The 20,006-nt window shown below is 41.9% G+C and overlaps 1 protein-coding gene and 1 long non-coding RNA gene across 8 annotated transcripts in view; one reads left to right on the forward strand and one right to left on the reverse strand.

Annotated features, from left to right (window-relative positions):
- Positions 1 to 20,006, reverse strand: part of EVA1C (eva-1 homolog C) — a 62,847-nt gene that overhangs the window by 33,657 nt on the left and 9,184 nt on the right. For 4 of the 7 annotated variants that reach the window (XM_043538288.1, XM_043538285.1, XM_007070711.4 and 1 more), the window contains exon 2: positions 2,020 to 2,216. In XM_043538288.1, coding sequence (XP_043394223.1) covers positions 2,020 to 2,091 — 72 coding nt within the window. In that variant the 5' untranslated portion in view covers positions 2,092 to 2,216. Of the gene's footprint in view, positions 1 to 2,019; positions 2,232 to 20,006 lie in introns of all 7 variants that reach the window. The other 3 variants (XM_043538284.1, XM_027832870.3, XM_043538286.1) reach the window with 1 other exon arrangement.
- LOC114022116 overlaps positions 1 to 20,006 on the forward strand; it is a 34,661-nt gene that overhangs the window by 8,584 nt on the left and 6,071 nt on the right. The window contains exons 3-4 of the long non-coding RNA XR_005226259.2: positions 6,949 to 7,047; positions 18,116 to 18,199. This is a non-coding gene — a long non-coding RNA (uncharacterized LOC114022116). The remainder of the gene's footprint in view (positions 1 to 6,948; positions 7,048 to 18,115; positions 18,200 to 20,006) is intronic.

Genomic DNA, 20,006 nt, shown 5'->3' on the forward strand with positions numbered 1-20,006 from the left:
CCTTCAGAAAAGATGTCAATAGCTGAACTATCATAATCCTTGGACACAGTCCCTCCAGAACAGAAATGATGCACATTGGCAGCACATCACAACGATCCTATAAAGTTCTGGCCCCTTTTTTCTTTTTTGTGGCGAAAAAGGACTTAAATCCAACACTTTTTGTGAACATTACATTCCTATTAAATTGTTTAAAAGGGAAGACAGGACTGAGAATTCAGTTTGGTCACTCAATTCTTCTTTTAAAATGTTTCAAGTCAAATCAATAATCTCTACCACCCTGGCACATCTTCATTGGAATTGCTCAGGAAAGAGTCAGTTAAACAAAATCAGGACAAATTTAGCTCTTGAACAAGTGGGCATAACTGACTCCCATTGAGTTCAATGAACATTGCATCTATTTACACCTGAGCTGAACCATCATCTGTAAATCTCATCTCTTTATACAAAGAGTGCACACATTTTGCACTGACTCAGCTGTGCAAAAACATTCAGCTACTTATATTATCATAATTAGATTGCATTATTAGTCAGGTTATTAACATATTGCGACAGATCTAACTTTGCCTTTATCCTTTCACTAGGAGGCTACTGTATAAAATGCCAGCTATTCTTTCTCCTTTCTGTAAGATAATACTGTGCTTGATTATGCAGATCTCAGACTCTGTTCCACAGAGAGGGACAGAATGAGATCATCAGAGTTCTTTTCCAAGAATTCAGTTTACAGTATGTGTCTTTTCTATTTGACAGAGTCAGAGCTTTCTGGGATGCAAAAGCCAGACACTTATCTTTCATATCTGTAGTTTTAAACAGTGAAAAAAGGAAAATATCTGTCAAAGTTTATATTATTTTACAATGCAGTTGTCAGCTGAGATGTGTAGTGTACTCAAGAAAAATTGTCCATGGAAACCTCACAGAGACCCTCAGGACTCAAGAACTCAAAGTAATGATGGGTGTCACTCCACTGAAGTCAATGAAATGACATCAAGGATGCATTTGGCCCCCACATTTTTTTAGTGGACAGCTGCACTTTCACATGGCCCCAAGGTCATTCATGGAATGCCTTTAGATATTAGTTGCAGTACGGCATGGACAAGCCACGTTTTTAAAAACTCTGTCACAACACTGTTTTTATGAAAGGATGTTATACTAAATCACTTATTAATACTATTATTAATGGATGGAATGGAAATTCCCTGCTGACATGAAGCAATGGAACAGCTGTAAGCACTAAGGCCTTGATTCTGCAAAGCACCCCTGTTCTGTAGAACTCTTAAATGCATCTTTACTTTAAGCATATGTTTAAATCCCATTGATTATGCTTTGCTGAAGCATAGCCTAACAGCGGAACTCTAGACCTCTTTCCTGTGATGAAACAAGCTCCTGACTATACTCGAAGGGTGGGCTTCCTCCACTGATGTAAAGAAATTCCCATGACAGCAAGTAATGAACTGCAGTGTAAGCCATACTCTAGTCTGTATGTAAAGCAACTCTTAGGATATTACTGGTAAACTTCAATATTCCTGTCAAATTTATGATAAAGTAGGTTGCTGTGGCCAGAGGGATTTGCTCAGTCTTGCCATGCGGGTTATCCAGGTTCAAGTCCTGTTATCTGACACTCTGGGTGATTAATTTGGCTCAGTGTGTTCAACTGCTGGGGTAAGGAGTGCCTCATGTCAGGGGTCCTTGAGACTGATTAAGGCTATTCTGACCCGATCTGCTTGGCTAAAAGGATGGGTGTTGTAGGACCTCGAAAATGGGGGTTAGATGTGGAGATTAGTGTAGAAGGAACCCTGAAAATCTTTTACAAGCCTACAGGAATAATAAAACCTATTCACCTGATATTTCTGCTGGTCTAATTAGTGCTTCCAAGTGTGCCATTTTGTGTTATATACCAGCTGAAACATTGTGGAATTCACTTAACATTGCGAATACTCGGCATTTTCATAGAATATGGGTCACAAAATTGAAATCCGATCTAAAACATTCTGCTTTTTAAAAAACATCTACAATATGTGTTACCTGCAAAGTGGTAGACGCCACACAGTTTAAGGGGTCTTTCATCGCGGTTTCAGGCTGCTGTGTACTACACATTTGGTAATCTTGCCCGTAAAATGCTGATTGGACACTTATTGTTGAATGTCGAGGACACTGCAGGCTCAAACGATCGCCATCACAGGCATACACAGAGTGATTTTGCAGAAGTTTGGTTAGGTAACCTAGAAAATATTTAGCTATGTTACAGTTAGTACAGGCAATGATAAACTCTTTAGGTAATATGAAAACCGTGGTCATCTTCTGGAAAGGGCATAAAAATCAGGATTGTAAGCATGGCCATACCACATGACACTATGAGCTTATCAGCCTTTACAACCTAGTCAGGATCAGGTCTCAAAAATATTCAGATGCTACAGGCAATCTTGTTGGTGATCCAATAGGTGACACCCTTCCCACTGAGTCAGTACTAAACCAGTGCTCCAGTAGGGGGCACTGTGCTGCTAGAGATGCCATTTTTCAGATGAGGCCTGAAGCTAGGTTATGGCAACTTGTGGTCATTAAAGATCCCAAGGCACTTTCTCAAAAGTCCAAGGTGTTATTCCTCAGTTTTCTGGTCTATTTCCCCCTGCAGTCTCAGTTGGATAAGGTATTCTTTATTTCCTGTCCTAAACTGAGGTGTAATCTTACTGTACTGTTAAATGGTTGCTCTGTTTCATCCAAGTGATGGATAAAGTGATTCTCTCTGTATAATTTGCATATCAGAGTCTAAAGTAGTTCAGGATCCTTCCTGATGAGAGATACTGTGTAACTGTTAGACATTATTAATTGTTTGCAGTGCTGTAGCAGTGTTGGTCCCAATATAATGAGAGACAAGGGTGGGTGAGGCAATATCTCTTATTGGACCAACTCCTGCTGGTGAAAGGTACACATTTTCAAGCTACATAGAACTCTTCTTCAGGTCCTTCCACCATTAGAACTTGGTCCAGTAAAAGATATTACCTCACCTAACTTCTCTCAGACATTATTAATAAAAGTTGGATATACTAGTCTGATGTGCATGTAGTTTTGTGTTTGCTAGCATATAACTACCACAGATGAAGAGGTGGAAATTCATATGCTGCTGTCATAACTACAGTTGCCAACTTTCTATTCACACAAAACCAAACACCCTTGCCCCGCCCCTTCTCTGAGGCCCCGCCCCCCTCACTCCATCCCCCCCTCCTTCTGTCGCTTGCTCTCCCTACCCTCACTTGCTCATTTTCACCGCACTGGCTCAGGGGGTTGGGGTGCAGGTGGGGGTTAGGGCTCCGACTGGGGGTGTGGGCTCTGGGGTGGTGTCAGGGATGAGGGGTTTAGGATGCAGGAGGGGGCGCCAAGCTGGGGGGGGTGGTTCAGAGTATTGGGGTGGGGCGCCGGGATGAGGCAGTGGGTTGGGATGCAGAAGGGAGTGAGGGCTCCGGCTGGGGGTGCAGACTCTGGGGTGCAGCTGGGGATTAGGGATTTGGCTGTAGGAGGGTACTCCAGGCTCGGACCGAGGGATTTGGAGAGTGGGAGGGAGATCAGGCCTGGGGTGGCGGGGTGAGGGCTCCAGCTAGGGGTGCAGGCTCTGGGGTGGGGCTGGGGATTGAGTATAGGAGGGTGCTCTGGGCTGGGAGAGAGGGCTTCGGAGGGTGTTCAGGGCTGGGGCAGACGGTTGGGGCATGGTGGTGGGTGAGGGCTCCGGCTGGGAGTACGATCTCTCGTGTGGGGCTGGGGAGGAGGGTTTTGAGGTGCGGGAGGGGTCAGAGGTGTAGACTCTGGGCGGCACTGACCTCAGGCTTCTCTCAGAAGCAGCGGCATGTCCCCCATCTGGCTTGTCCCCCATCTGGCTCCTACACATAGGGGCAGCCAGGGAGGCTCTGCGTGCTGCCTCGTCCGCAGGCACCACCCCTGCAGCTCCCATTGGCCGTGGTTCCCAGCCAATGGGAGCTGCGGAGCCAGCGCTTGGGGTGGGGGCAGTGTGCGGAGCCCCCAGGCTGTCCCTATGCATAGGAGCCGGAGGAGGGACATGACACTGCTTCCAGGAGCCACACAGAACCACAGCAGGCAGGGAGCCTGCCTTAGCCCCGCTGTGCCACCCTCCAGACTTTTAACGGCCCAGTCGGTGGTGCTGACCGGAGTTGCCAGGGTCCCTGTTCGAGTGGGCGTTCCGGTCAAAAACTGGACACCTGGCAACCCTAGTCATAACAGCTGCATTTATCATGTGATTTCAGGTAATATGCATGACCATGTTCCCTACTGTCTTAAAATGCAGCAAACTCCTGCATTTTTAAACCTTCAGCATCACACATTTGAAAGTTAATGCATGTTCAGTACTCAGCATCCCTAAGTATTTTTCTTCTCACATTTAAATTTAAAAAAGAAAATGTTATAAAATAAAATTAGGGGAATAATTCAATGAAATGGCCAAGAAATCAGAACCACAGTTGTTTTTTTAAGAAGAGTTGTTTGACTAATGCCCCATTTGCTACATTTAAAATTTATCTCTAATTATCTTCTGTTTTAATTATCCAGTCTTAACACACCCTTATGTTGATGTGTATACAACAATGGTATTTAAAGGAGCACTTGGAAGGTTGTAAGCCTAACATTTGAACTTTTATCTTGAGATGGCCATGACATTCTATATATTTGCTCCCTAAAAAAATCAAAACCTACAATCCTATAGCAACAAAATAGTACATATTCTTGACAAAAACATCCACAACATTTTTAATAATGAGTGACCTCTTCCAGTGAGTTATTTGTTTTAAACTGGGAGAAACAGAATTTTTAAAATCAAGCTAAATAGCACAACAGAGTCATTTTAATTCATCAGTACACAATTCAATTCTCTACAAACAACTTTTAAGACATTTCAGGGGAAAAACAGGAAATCCCTTACCATAATAACAGTTGAATACTCTATGTTAGTACAGTCTGATATTTTTTTCCACATTTAGATTTTTTGTTGTTAAAATTAAGGTTGGTTGTTCATATATGGTACACAGATTTGGTGAGTTTAGGCCACATCTAGCAGCTAACCCCACTTTTTATGTTCTGACCTACTTGGGAAATTTGAGAAGGCCAGAAAGTAACTGTTACAAAAAAAACTACTACAATTCTGAATCTGCACCATTAAAGTTAGTGGGAGCTTTGTCACTGATGTCAGTGAATTTAGGATTTAAATCCTTACAGAGCTCCACTTGCAGCACTAAATTTGGAGTGAGAAGAAGGAAGTTTAATTATTAGCCCATTTTTTCACATGCTTATAAATCTGAAAATAATTACCCTTTGGGTTAAAAATATTCATTTGTGTTACTAACTCAAAAGCATTTCTTTCTGTCTTCTTTCTTTCTGTAAGTTTGGGAAAATTCAGTTTGGCCATTTTTGAGTTACCAGAGCACAACAAATGGTGGATTTTACACATTAAGAAAGTTACTCAGAAGCCTTCTGTGCTCTTATATCTCAAAAACAGCTTTATTTTAAAAGTTCCCATTTGTCATGGCTCTAGATGTCAATAAGCACACACGCCTAAGACATGATTAAAGAAGTCTGGTTTAGGAATAATCAAACTGTAAGTCTCAACAGAATGTGTTGAACATGCACAATATATTATTTTGCCACTGTTTTTTTTTTAGGCATGCACACTGAGGTGTGAAACTGTGTAGATAAGTGGTTCTCTGCATGTTGAGACCTCTCTCCTGTTTAGCAACATAAGAAGGGCAGGGTGGTGACGAACCCCAGGTAGATATCCCCTGCTTTTAATTACCAAACTTACTTTTACCAAAATTTAATTTTGTCATTTTTCATCAAAATTTGAAATGAAAAAAAATTGGGGGGATGATGATTATTATTATTTTTGGTGTATTTTTCGACCAACTCTTAGCTAGTCAAATTCTTTTTAGTGTCAAATTTCATCAACATTTTTCATTTCCATGACCATTTTTTTCAAAATGTGCATGAATTATTTTAAAACATTTTTTAATCATCCCTGTTTGCCTGATTTTCAAAAATGCTGACTCCAATTCACCAGAGGCTCCTCTAAGGAAGGGAGGCCTGCGTGATGTTTGAGCCTGTTCATTTGTTTTTCCTTTCCTCCTAAACCCTGGAAGGAGCAAGCTCCAGCGGACCCCAACCAGAGGGCTGAGTTTCCATTCCCAGACCTGGGTAACAAGAGGCTGAGTACAGGACACCATCAAATCCCAGGGAGGTGTGGTGGAGGGACTATGCCCATGAGAGTCCCACGGACTTTCAGTGAGGTTTAGGCTCTTCAGTGCTTTGATCACTTTTGTAAATGAGAGTTAGGTTTCAAAGGCACAAAAGCGCTTCTGAAAATATTAACCTATATTTATGTAGGGATTCACCTTACTACTGAAATGCAGCCACCCCTGAGACACATGAGAAAAGTTACTGACTATGACAATTGCACCTCTAGAAAGACAGGAATTATAATATTAAAGAGTGTTACACACACACAAGGATATTCTCATATGCTGAAAACTTCTAAGTCATCAAGTTTCCTTGATTTGTTATCTCTTTACCCACTAAAAATAGCCAACAGTCTTGCTTTGGTATTTCCTGAAGTTTTATTCCCCTAGTCTTGTTAATTTTGACTTTTTTTTTCACCCTTAGAACTCACTAAGGGCCTAATTTTGCTTCCATTGAAAGCTCCATTGACTTCAGTGAGAGTAGAATCAGAGCCTGTGGTAGAAAACCCCTGGGTAGAAACAAATCAAACCTCTATATTTAATTGCCCTAGGGATAGATTTCATAAAGGAATAGATGGCTTATAGATGGAGATATGGGACCCTTCACATCTAGGTGACTGCATCAAATCTAATATAGGTTAATAGCCGGTAAAAGCCACTGCTATCTGCTGGCTGTGTGGTGGCTTATGTGAAATGATTTGGCATTCTTCATCTAATTCCTAAGGACAGACATCTGAACTGACACCTTCGTTGGCAATCTCACCATACCGGCCAAGGGCTGTATGGACATGAAGACTCAACTATCTTCTCATGCCTAGAGTTGGTAAGTCCAGAAAAAGTCTGAGGCATGGGGGAGGAGGGAGGAGAAAGTTTGTACTGTCTTTACTGTAAGGTAAACAGAGGGCATAAGGCTGCCAGGCTCTCAGTCTGGCATCTCCCATAGCATCAAAGACATGGGGTGAAATCCTGACCCTGTTGAAGTCAGGAGCTCAGGCATTACTTCAGGAAGCCTAGGATTTCACCACAACCTTGCAGTCCCTCACTCGTGTGAGTTGTCCTATTGAGGTCAGCGAGGCCACTGACACGAAAAAGTGTTTTCAGGATCAGGCTCTACATTCCTTTTTAAAACGTTCTCATTAAACAAGAGCTTTTCTCTACTCAAACTGTACAGAAATAAAGTACCTTCCCTGCCAGAGACATTTCTCTGTGGACCCAATGCCAAAAGGTGCTGAGGCCCCCTGAATGGTGCTGGGCTTGTACTGAGGATAGGCCAAATTCCCATTTACACTGTAAAAAGAAAAGGAGTGCTTGTGGCACTTTAGAGACTAACAAATTTATTTGAGCATAAGCTTTCGTGAGCTACAGCTCACTTCATTGGATGCATGCAGAGCTGTAGCTCACGAAAGCTTATGCTCAAATAAATTTGTTAGTTTCTAAGGTGCCACAAGTACTCCTTTTCTTTTTGCGGATACAGACTAACACGGCTGCTACTCTGAAACCTGTCATTTACACTGTGGCTTCTTTGCACCACTCTAACATTGTAAAGGGGCCTTAAATGTAATTTACTGCTACTTTAATGACTTTTTACACTACCAGAGTGGTGTAAAGGAGCCATAGTGTAAACGAGTATCTGCCCAACATGCATCGTGGATGCTCAACACCATGAAAGATTTGGTCCCATAGCTGTAATCATTTCAATCCTTTAGGTTTTAAGTTACTTGGAACCAAATGTGCTGTGTACAAAAAACAGCCCAGTATTCCCTAAAGAATATCAGTGATGGTGTGATTTGGATGAGTTCCCTGGCATCTTAACTGCAACTTTGATCCTGAAAATTCCTAATCCAGGATCTAAGCACCTTTCTGCAACAACCACTACTATTCAGTTCTAAAAATGCTTTTTAAAAAATCTGCTCTGATTTTATATAAGCAGGTGCATTTCTCTCTCAAAATAATGGTAAAGGGACTGACACAAAAAGAAATCATGCTCTCCAGCCTTCAAAGTGGCATTTAAAATGCTTGTATATTTGCACACAATAAAGGATAAAAATAGTCATGGAAATTGGCTGCTAACCTTTGATAAGAAAAGTGGTGACGTACTGGTATCTGGATTGTTTCACTCACATGGTACTATGTAGACGTGCATTTTTATTATTACACAGAGTGCTACACACACAGCCTTGCACCTCTTGAAGGGCTATATTGAGACTGAATGTCTCGCCTTGTGGAACGGGTGGTGCACACAGCAGCCCTGGGAAGGGATGGTGCCTCAGAAAGCCACAATTATCTGCCTCCTTCTCCTTAGCTCAAAGAGGAAATAAGTCACTGCAGTCCTTTACAAAATGCACCGTACCTCCCGCTCGTGCTGACTCAGTTCCACTGATTTGTGCCTGGGCGGCATGGCTCTGCACACTCGCTCATGGAGGGGAATAACATTCCCAGGAGAGCTGCTGTCTCCCAGGTGGGCCATGCAGACAGTCGCAGTTTCCAATTGCTTCCTTCAACGTCCCCAGGGAGTGTGACTTCATAACACCTCTAATGCAGGCCTGTGCCTTAGTGACACAATGTCCTTCTATATTGTTTACATAATCCCGTGCAGAGACCAATTTTCCTAAAGGCAACTACTCCAACCAAAGGGCAATGTCAGGTTAGAAAAAATGTCCTTATCTCTCTAACTAATAACAGCTGGGATTATTTAGAGAGAGAACGTTTTAGCAATTGAACGGACTTGCCAATATTTATGATGTCTGTTTACTTTTCTGCAGTTCTCTGGGCTGGGACAATGAAGGTAGGCAACTGGTCAGTTTCATGTTGCTTTACAGTCAAGTTGTTTCACTTTGGGTTCTGATACACTCTCTGCAGCATTGTCTGTATTATTACAAACATTACAGGGGAATGTTTATTTGTGTTACAAGATGTCTCTTTTTTGTTTAATATGATGGAAGTATTTCTATTGGTCGTATGTTCTATAAAAGTATATTTTAAAAACACATCTAAACTGGGAGCCATAGCTAATCTGACAGGGATAGTATTGCAGAACCCGAGTATACAAAACTCACAAGTCAGGCCCCCCAAAATCATGAGATATGCTTAAAAAAAATCAAGATTTTAAAAAATAATAAATGTTGGGTTCTTTTAATTTGTCTTCTGGTTTTTGAGCCTTCAAGGGTTCACATTTTCAAGGTTTTTTCTGAAACATGAGAGCTAGAAACTTCCTTTCCCTGCCTTCCCGCCCCCCACAAATGAAAGTAGAGATTCCTTTGTAATGACATGACTCCAGCAGCTGGGGCTTTAAGGAAAATGACTTTTCCCATTGGCTCAAAGCATATAGTTATAAGCATTATATGGGCTACACTGTGAACAAAGTAACCTAAAAACCTGTACCACCCTACTCAGAAGTTAAGCCTGAATCACAGCATCATAAATTGATTTATAGGTTCAAAGATTTTTAAGATCAGAAGGAATCATTGTGATCACCTAGTGTGACCTACTGTGTAACACAAGTCAGGAACTCAATGCAACTTTTTACTAGGACTCAAAAGACACATGAAATCCAAGCTGAATCCTTTCTTCCAGAATTGACCGGCTTAGTTACAGTGTCCACTGTGCTGACAAAGAACTCTGACTAAAATTCACTACACAGATAAAGCAAGAAATACATGCAGATTGAGCTACAGTATTATGTTGTTATTATTATTATTATAGTATTATTATTAATTATTATTACCATAGCGCGTAGGAGCTCTAGTCATGAACCATGACCCCATTGTGCTAGGCTCTGTAGAAACAGAACAAAAAGATATCCGTGCCCCATAGAGTTTACAGTCTAAGTATATGATTAGAGACAACAGCTGGATGCAGACAGATGAGGGAGCACAAATTCATAATGACACTGTATTGGCCAGCATGATACAGTGTGGTCTCAGCACACCAGCAACCTAACCATTGTCTAGTTTTTTGTAGGCATCACGGCAAAGGAGAGTTTTAAGGAGGAATTTGAAGGGGGACAACAAGGTAGCTTTGTGGATATTTATGGCGAGCACCTCCCAAGCAAGAAGGGCAGCATGGGAGAAAGCACAAAGGTGCTTGTTTGACAATGTAACAAGTCAGCAGTGAAGGCTGCTATTATGGGGCGAGTGGAGGCAAGCATCAACACCATGATGATGGATGAGATGATGGGTAGGGGTGATTGACTGTGAAGGGCCTTGAAAAAGACAACAAGCAGCTTATGTCTGATGCAGTTGAGAAGGGGGGAGCCAATGGAGGGATTCAAAGAAGCGTGAGACATGGTCAAAGCAATGGACTAGGAAAACCATCCAAAAGTGGCAGAAGGTCGCTTTGAAAGGGAGGGGTGGAGGCGCTCATGGAAACCGAAATGTACTAACATGGGGAGCGGAGAGACTTAGAGGGAGCGGGAGGAAGTTGGGATGTCAGGGAAAGTTAGGATGGGTGCTCCGTGTGGGGAGAAGGGGACAGTCGGGGTGCCAGGGAAAGGAGGGGAGCAGGGTGGTGCTCTGCATGGCATGTGAAGGGAGCTACTGAAGATTTCGAGGCACCAAGTTGGGAAGAAGGGTCTTGGTGATTTGGGCCTGGGGTAGTTGCTCCCAGCCCTGGCCTGATTACCCCGGTTCCTACCTGCTCCCCAGGCCGAGCCCGGGTGCTGCAACAGCTGCTGTAGCCCCCCAGTCACATGCTTGCATCTACACCCAGCAGTCTCAGAGCTCCACCTGACCTGAGCCATGTTGAGCTTGAGCTGACAGCTAGACATCCACGAGGGGATGTCTGAGAGAGAGGCCTCTGGTGTATTGAGGACTGTGTTGCAATTGCAAGCTATCACTGTAAGAGTGTCAGGAATGAGTGAAGGGTTCCTGGTCCTGCTTGCAGGCTAGGGAACTGTGTAGTGAAGTGTGTGATCTGGGAGCAGCAATCAGTCTGCAGCCAGACAGCCTAGAGGAAGGTGGCTGAGTTGGTTTAGGGAGCAGCCTGCTTTGTCACTCTGTTTTTTGGTTCTCATATGTTATCTGCATTCTAAGAAATAAAGCAGTGTTACACTTTTGTAAGCAATATTTTGTTTGTTTGACTTTTCTGTGCGTATGCTGTGAACGTAACTAGGCCAAGATTTTAGTTTGGACAGAAGGAGACAATTCTGGAGTAGAGAGGTAGATCTACAAGTTAGTATAGAGATGGTAGTTAAATTTGTGTTTACAAATAAAATGACCAGAGATAAGGTTTGGAGGAAGAAGAAAAGAGGACCAAGATCAGAGCCTGTGGAATCCCCTCAGACAACTGGAGGGTAGATGAGGAGGATCCTCCAAAGGACATGCTGAATGAGTGACTAGAGAGGTGAAAGGAGGATCAGGAAAGGACAGAGTTATACAAGCCAAGAGAACAAGACCTCAAGAAGAGCATGGTTGATGATGTCAAAGGCGGCTGGCATGTCAAGGAGAATGAAGGTGGGGTACTAGATCTGAGCTTTAGCTAGGAAGAGATCATTAGAGATTTGGCAAGTTGGCCCCTCACTGTCACTTCTTAATGCAAAGAGGACATGGCACTCATCAACCATAAAGACAATCCCAGCCCCAAAACCCCAACCTTGATTAAATAGAGTTAAGATTGTAAATAGATCTCTCAATTTAAAATAACATTCTTTGAATGCTGTAGCAGTTAATTAAAAAAAACTTTGAAAGTCAGGAAATTCAGGGAGAATTTTATTTTTAAGTTTGAAAGTCTGGAAATGGAATGTTGTAGTTTACAAATGTAAACATCAGAAAGTCTGGAAGTACTCAGTTAGGACTCCAGTGCATCATAAAATAGCACAAATACTGTAATTGACAATACATTGGAATTCATTAGTTTGTTCTTATCCAGAACAATATCATTTCATTTGGGATTAATTCATCTCTATGTAGGTGGCCAGCATAAGACCTGTGCACCACTTATCTCTTTCGAAATAAGGTTAAAGTGATGCATAAGCTTTGTGCAGGCCCACTGCACTGGGGTGCATTTCACCCTTAGTGAAGAATGGCACTGTCAGAACATAATCATGAGTTCTGAGGATAATACCTGGCACATATTAAAAGCAATCTAACTGTTTACTAATAGAATGCCTTTTTATGAAGAATGCATTCTGCAAACATTTATTTTTAGAGCCTGAATACGAAAGGCCCACAGAACTTAGCAGCTCTCTGAATCAGGCCTTTATATAAGTTTATTATATTGGTTATAGTTCATAGTTCAATTTAGCTTGATTAGCGTAGTAATTTGTTCTCAGTTTTTTAAGAGATGCTAATTCATTTCAGATGAAAATAGACTGAAATACCACACATATTATTACTGGAGTCCCCAAAAGCTAATCCATTTTATAAATCTCCATCAACCCCTGCAGTTTTTCCAAGAATTGTGCCAACAGCCAGTAAAAATTGTATGGGCAGGATTGACAGACTCAGAAGAGGAGAACTCTCCCAGTGATGACTAGGCCACTGATAAACTTTACTACAACTGAGATATTAGTCAGTTCTTGAAGAATTATCTCTGGATACTTGCTGTTCCATGGGTGAATTTTTAGCACTAGCTACCCAGCAACACTTCCTTTATTGATATGTAGAGAGACAGGGTGAAATCCTGGCCCCATTGAAGTCAACGGCAAAACTCCCATTGACTTCAAAGGGGCCAGGATTTCTCCCACTAAGTTACCAGCAAGTGACTGATTCTCAGCTGGTCTGCAGTTATAACTGCTGCCCCACAAGGACACTGTGCAGGGCTATTTAGCAGTGTTAGATAATCGATTAATATTGCTCCAAGAATTATAATTTCTGTACAGGCGGCTTGACCATTTCTTATGGCTCTATCCAGCTAACACCACAGACGATGTACTGCAGCTTCATCGCTTTGCAGTGATGAAATGAAAGTGGCTAAGGTTTACTCGGCTCGGTTTCACTATGCTACAATACAGTACTATTGTAGCATACAGTGATCTCCACTCATGATGTCACAAAACAGTTTTCAGAGAAAGATAATCTTCATTACCATAAAACAAAGGATTTAAGGTGAAATTTGAAGTGGGGAAGTCATTCAAGGGGATAAATGAGGGGGAAAGGGCCATAAAAGGGGCAGCACAAATGAATGAGTGATTCCCTACATGTGGAGGTAAGAGAGAGGAAGACAATAGTGGAGGAGATGAGTGAAATAAACAGGAAATAGGCAAGCAAACATAGAGAGGTAGCATGAAACATGTCCATGGAGAGGCAATATGAATTGGATTTAGAAAAAACTATGAAGCCATCAGAAATGACAGAGGGTTAGTTTGTTACACAATGTTTCTGCTTCCTGGAGTGAGAAAGTCATTTGGCTGCAGAGTTCTGGACAGGAGGGAGGGATAGCTCAGTGGTTTGAGCATTGGCCTGCTAAACCTAAGGTTGTGAGTTCAATCCTTGGGGGGGGGCATTTAGGGATCTGGGGCAAAAATTGGGGATTGGCCCTGCTTTAAGCAGGGGGTTGGACTAGATGATCTCCTGAGGTCCCTTCCAACCCTGATGTTCTATGATACACCTGAAGTTTGAAGAAGAGGCATTTAGGAAGAATGTAAAAGAAGGAACTATCATACTCAAGACATTAGAGGACTGATTTTCAGACTGAGATTATATGTTCAAGTGCGTGACAGTTTACTGCAGGAACTACCACATACACTTGTGTAAATCAAAGACTTGAGTGTGTGCACTGGATAGCTATATGGATAGTTGCCATCTAACTCTGTGAGCATGAAAATCCCTGCTTTTGTGCATGCACATGCTTGTTGTACATATGCAAAGTAGGTGGCAATTGAGCAGGCTGAAACTGGCATGCAATCTTGGTCTGAAAATCAAGAGGGAAAGAAAGTTTGGGGTTAGAGACAGCTTCAAGATTTCTGCCCATCAAAGCAAAGTTAAGGTTCTGATTAAGGACAGTGATGTCTTCATATTGGTCTAGATAGAGCCTAGCATGTTGTAGGCACTGCTGCAATACAAATAATATATATTAATAACAATAATGAATGATAACAGTCAGGCATATAGAGGAACTGAGTGTACAGTGTAAAACCTCCCCCCAGAATAAAAGAGAACCAGTTATAGAAGTAGGCTTTATGCAAGAAGAGAGTGCTGGAGATGGCAGCAGTGTGTCCAGTGATAAAAGAAAGCTTTGTCTAGTACAGGTTTGGCAGGTAAAATGGGACTGCTCCTCTCATCAGCTTCTGTTTCCAGGAAAAAAAATTAGTAGTGGCAGACATAAAGGGCCTGATTCATCTCTCACTTATGCCAGAGTAGATCAGTTTTACACTGGTACACGTGGAAAAGTGAGAGGAGAATCAGGATCGATATGTGTACATTAACTCTTTTGATTGTGATGTATGCAGCGAGGGACCGTCCTTCCCATTGCCTATAAGTTAGGTAATATTCTTCACAAAGGGGCCTCTCACCTAGCAAAGAGTCAATGTAACTCTTATTAGTCCATCACCCTGGAGTTCTTTAAGCTCTTTCTATAGGTATAGAGGGTTCTTTTTAATATTAAATCTTAGGACAGAGGGGGAAGTCCTCCGTGAAAAAACATTACGTCAAAGAATTCAGAGCAATCCAATTCATCTGTTCCATAATTTGCTTCTTTCTTCCCCCACGTTCCCCAAAGTTTTCCAGGATGCATAGTTCAAGTCACCCTAAAAAGTCTTAGTCTAATAGTCTTATTCAATGGTAATCATCTTTGGAAAGGGACCTTGGGCCGACTCCACACCCTGAGCATAATGCCAGAGTGTCCACTTTGCTAGATTTTATTTTGACATATACTCATTAGCTTCACTTAAATTTTCCCATTTCCTTAGTTTTTCAGATATGATTCTTTCCCCCTTCTCCCCCCCCCCCCCCACCTCTCCACAGCTTGCAACATGGAGCTATAACTCTATCATTTTGTTTTCACTGTGGATTGTAACCATTTCTGGAATCCCTATGGAGTCCCCCAGAGCAGCGTGGGTTGGAGATTCCCATTCCCACAGTGGCAGCATGAGAGGCTGTGCTGTCATGCAAGGGAAAGAATGCTTGTATAATCATCTTATTTTTAATTTTAGACATTGTGCCAGCAGTTGGTGTTATCTTAACCCTTTGTAATGGGCAGATGTTTGCTTTGAAAGCACAATGGTAAACTGGCGACCTTAGAATTCTCTGTTCTCAGATGTCTAGTCCAGAACTCAGCAAAGTTGCAACCAGCAAATGCTAGTTCCAGATCTTAAGTTCTGACTGTGTTGCTTTGTTAGGACCAGATCCTGAGTGTTTTGCCATTGACCTCAATGAGAGCTGGAGCAGCAGGCCCTTCACAAGCAAATATTAAAAATAAGTGTTTTTAATACCAGCACTGTTTGGACACTAATTTAGAATTAATACCATAGGTGCAGCAATCCAGGTAGACTCTAGTGATGAAGATTATAGTCACTAGCTACAGTAAAATATTTTATCAACATGCATTTTCCTAAAGGAAAACACTTCTTTTCCTTTATTTCATGAACATGTCTTATGGACCATAATTATCTGACATATCATAACTCTGATTACATATCAAACTTCAATGGCCAAATTCATCATGGGTGTGACTCCACTGAAGCCAAAATAGAGGATCCAATGGAGTTACATCAGGATTGAACTTGCCTCAAGACATCAATCTTACCCTCAAGTATATGAAGGCAGTAGCTCTGGCTAGAACCCTGGTAAATAAAAGATGAAAGAAATACACAGCTGGTGACATCATCTTCTGAAGATTGAGGAAGGGGGCAACCATGCCCAGGAGATAGCAGGAAACCACTACACCCAAAGATTTTAAGTAGGTGGATCCTGGAGTCTGGAGAAAAATATTCCTTTAAAAATTTGGGTTTGTGAACTTGAATCTCCATGCAATCTTGCGGGGGTCAATCCCTCAAGAAACACAATGCAAGGTTCAGTTTGCAAACACCATTGTGACCGAAACCCTGCGGGGTTTAAACAGTCCTAGTTTATTCACATGACATAGGATCACATGAGTTAGAGGTGAGGAATGGGATCACTTAATCCATTCCCTTGCAAGAGTGGCCTACAGTCCCCCCAGCAGAGGAGATGTCAGTTAACAGTACAGTAGATCAAGGCCAAAAAGCTATCTTCATGGCTGGATTACTTTCATTAGCGCAGCAATTGGCTTCACATTTTTTTACTCAATTCAACTTTAGGTTGGATAAACTGAAAGACCAAAAATTCTGCTGCAGTCCAAAAATGCAAAGTGATTCTGAAAATCTAACTCGTGTCTTCTAGCATGTGAACAAAGAAAAGAGAGATAAATAAATAAAAAAAAAATATTCTACAGTTCTTTAGGGCCCTGATCCAAAGCCCACTGAAATCCTTGGGAATTGTTCCACTGACTTCAATGGATTTTGCACCAGGCCTTATGTTACAACTTATGTTTTAAAATTAATTCTAAATTAGTGTCCAAACAGTGCTGGTATTCTTTTTGTTGCCAAAAGCCACACAATGGATCTTTTAAACAACTCTCTTAAAATGCACAGAAATTCAGATGAAGTGACTCACAATGCTGAACAAATAAGGCACCACCATGCCTAGTTGTGCCTCTCTAGTTCTCTCTAAGACAATAGAATATTTTTTCTATGTTTGGTGACAAAGAAAAATATTTTAATTATAATTGTTGATTGGCTGGAAGATTAAAAAAGTCTGATAGTTGGTGACTGATTAAAGTGGTTGGTTATAAACCTAGAGAACGTTACTGAGAAATGTGAAACATATTGCATAAAAAATGGGATCAGTATTTCTTTGGAATTAGTACCCACTTTCCTTAATAAAGCTGAGGTCACCTGAAAGTCCTATCCCACTGAGAAGTTTATCAGTTTGAATTGTAGTATAAAGGCAGGAGGACCTAATCAACAAATTTGTTTTATTAAATTTGTTTTTCCTTTGACATACAGAATATACAATTTGTTATGTGCCAACAATATGCTCAATGCATTAGAAGACACAAAAATAAAGCAAGTTCCTGCCTCAAGGAGTTAACAGTCTAAAAGGCAGACTCAAAAAATACAGAGATGGGCCTGACACAAAACACCCACATCTAACTAAACCCTCACATTGGGTGTATACCTCTATTTCACAGAACCAAATCCCAGATCCTTAACCTCAGACCAGCTCAGACCAGAACTCTGAAGTTTGCATCCCTTTCTTATTGACATGGAACAAATGTTTTCCTTTAAATATAGCAACCAACATTTGCACCTAACCTTTTCAAACAATATCAAGAAATTACATCTCTTACCATCTCTCTTAATATTTTGGTGAGTTCCAACCATCACTTACCACAACACGTCAATAGAATTTACTCAATGGATTTATACAGGATTCAATCTCCTGCTAATGTGGTAAGTCGACAAAACAAATGCTGCATCACTATGGCCATCACAATTCTTACCACTTTATTAAAAGCCCCAAATGAAATGGCATTCACTTGCTTTCTTTGTGTTTAGGAGAATCTGGATTGTGTTAATTAATGGAAATTAATGGAAACTTATTGTGCAGGAGGATTGCATGGTCAGCTGATGTTTCTTGAGTGTTTTTGTCTACTTTTCATTGACTCCATTTGCTCTCTATTATTGGGGTAGAAGGCCAAGCCTGATTTGTTAAAGCAGTGATTATTTCTGCCTGAACTGTTCTTGAAAAAACAGATGTCTTTGTGAGTGGACTAAGACAAAAAGGGTTGGAGCTATCAAAACTATGGACTGCTTCTTTTGCCTCTTCAACCCCCAAAATAATTCTCCAACCCAGGTATAAGATCCCATGATTACTCCCTTTTGATGTGTACACATCTTGAGGTTCCATTAAGATTCTTTTGGTTTTCTATTACAGGCTTACTTCTTGGAGGTTACACAGAAGAAATGGGTTTTCAGAAGAGATCTGGATCAAAAGAGGGTGGTTGATTGATGAACTGGGGTAAGTAGGTCATTCCATATATAAGGGTCAGATGACCACAACCTCCATGAAACCCTTGTGACCCACCACAATTCCAGCATTCTGTAATGAGCAAAGAACTAAGTATTTGTGATGGTGGCTCTCAAAAATGGGATGATTTAGCATAATAGAAAGTCTTCGCTTTTCTATGTGGATTTTGACCCATTCTCAAATATGAAAGTTGCAAGTTACCACTGAAGAAATAATATGCATTTAGGCCAATGGTCCCCAAACTCTTCACAGTCACGCTCCCCTTTTCCCTGTCTGCACCCCCCACAGGGAGCCGGGCAGGGAGCAGGGCCATAGCTCCTGATCGGGGGGGACAGGGGTACGGGGGCTGAGGCTGGGGCTACAGATGGGGGGTGGGGCTGGGGCTGGGAGCATGGCTGCGACTGGATGTAGGGCTGGAGGAGGGCTGGGGGCAGAGTGGGGCTGGGTGGTGCTCCCTCCCCTCATGGGGGCTGGCCCAGGTCCTGCCGTGCCCCCAAATATTGCTCTGTGTCCCTCTAAGGGGGTGTGCCCCACAGTTTGGGGACCTCTGATTTAGGCCCTGATTCAGCAAACCATCCCTATTCAGCAAAGCATTTAAGCATAGGCTTAAAGATAAACCTATGCTTAAGTGTTTTGCTGAATAGGGATGAATTTGTGTATGTGCTTAAATGCTTTGCAGAACTGGGGCCTTAGCTATTCACCAGAGGAAGTCTAAGAGGGAAGAAAAGAGCTCTCTAGCCATGGGCCCAATCTGGTTCCCATGGAAGTCAATGGAAAGGAAGAGTCCCATTAACTTTACTGGGCACTGGATCAGACCCTACATTTGTTTCTCAAGCCCTTGGCATTCAGTTCCCAGTGTTTAAATATATGGATGGGATTTCACTAAAAAAAATGGCATTAGGATAGCAGACATCAGAACAAATATTCTCTATTCTGCAGTTCACGGTACATACAGGATGCAGCATGTTTGCATCAAACAATTGTTAAAGAAGTACAGACTATGTACATCTTTAAACCAATGTATCTTACATCTCCATGTGGACAATTTCTACATGAGATATGTCCTGTTTCCAAAATGTGACATTAAATTTTTTGATACTCAGCCTTCTCTACCCAATTAAGTGGTTTAGAACCCTGACATTGGGGGCATGGATTTTCATGACATATATTGTTCAGATAACACTGTTCACAAAATTAAGAGATACCTAGAAAAACCCTATTTCTGTATTTGAAAGCCAGACTAAGGAATACTGTGGGAACAAGCATATGTGACTACATAACCCTAGAGGGCTTACAGAAAAGGCAAAAACATGTCTAAACTTGATTTGTGGTAACAAAATGCGTGGAGATTGAAAATTCCACCCACAGCCATAGATGACAATGTAACTCTTATGAAAAGGAAAGGGACAAATCCTGTGTACATTATATTGCCTTCATACTGTGAGGTGATCCAGCAAAAATATTACATGAACAGAATTTGGGAGAAGAGAATTGTGAATGGGTTCACTGTCCACCACCTAGGGGTTGCCGCCGCTGGCAGCCACTCCACCTAGTGGTTGCAATAGGATGGGTCAGGGAACCCACTCCCTCCTGCTCCACCAAGTGTCAACTCAGGACCCTGTGAGGCCTGTCCAGCGTCTTTCACCTTGAGGTGCCTTAAGTTAGCCTTCCTGGGCCACCTCCTACCTCCCTCTTTCCCAGGGCATGTGGCAGTTTGTCCCTGCAAGTGCTACCTTGAGGCTTGCCTACCCGCCTCCGACCCATAAAAGATGCCGCTCATCAACATGCCTTCTCCCGG

The sequence above is a fragment of the Chelonia mydas genome, chromosome 1 (assembly GCF_015237465.2).
Source record: "Chelonia mydas isolate rCheMyd1 chromosome 1, rCheMyd1.pri.v2, whole genome shotgun sequence".
NCBI lineage: Eukaryota > Metazoa > Chordata > Testudines > Cheloniidae > Chelonia > Chelonia mydas.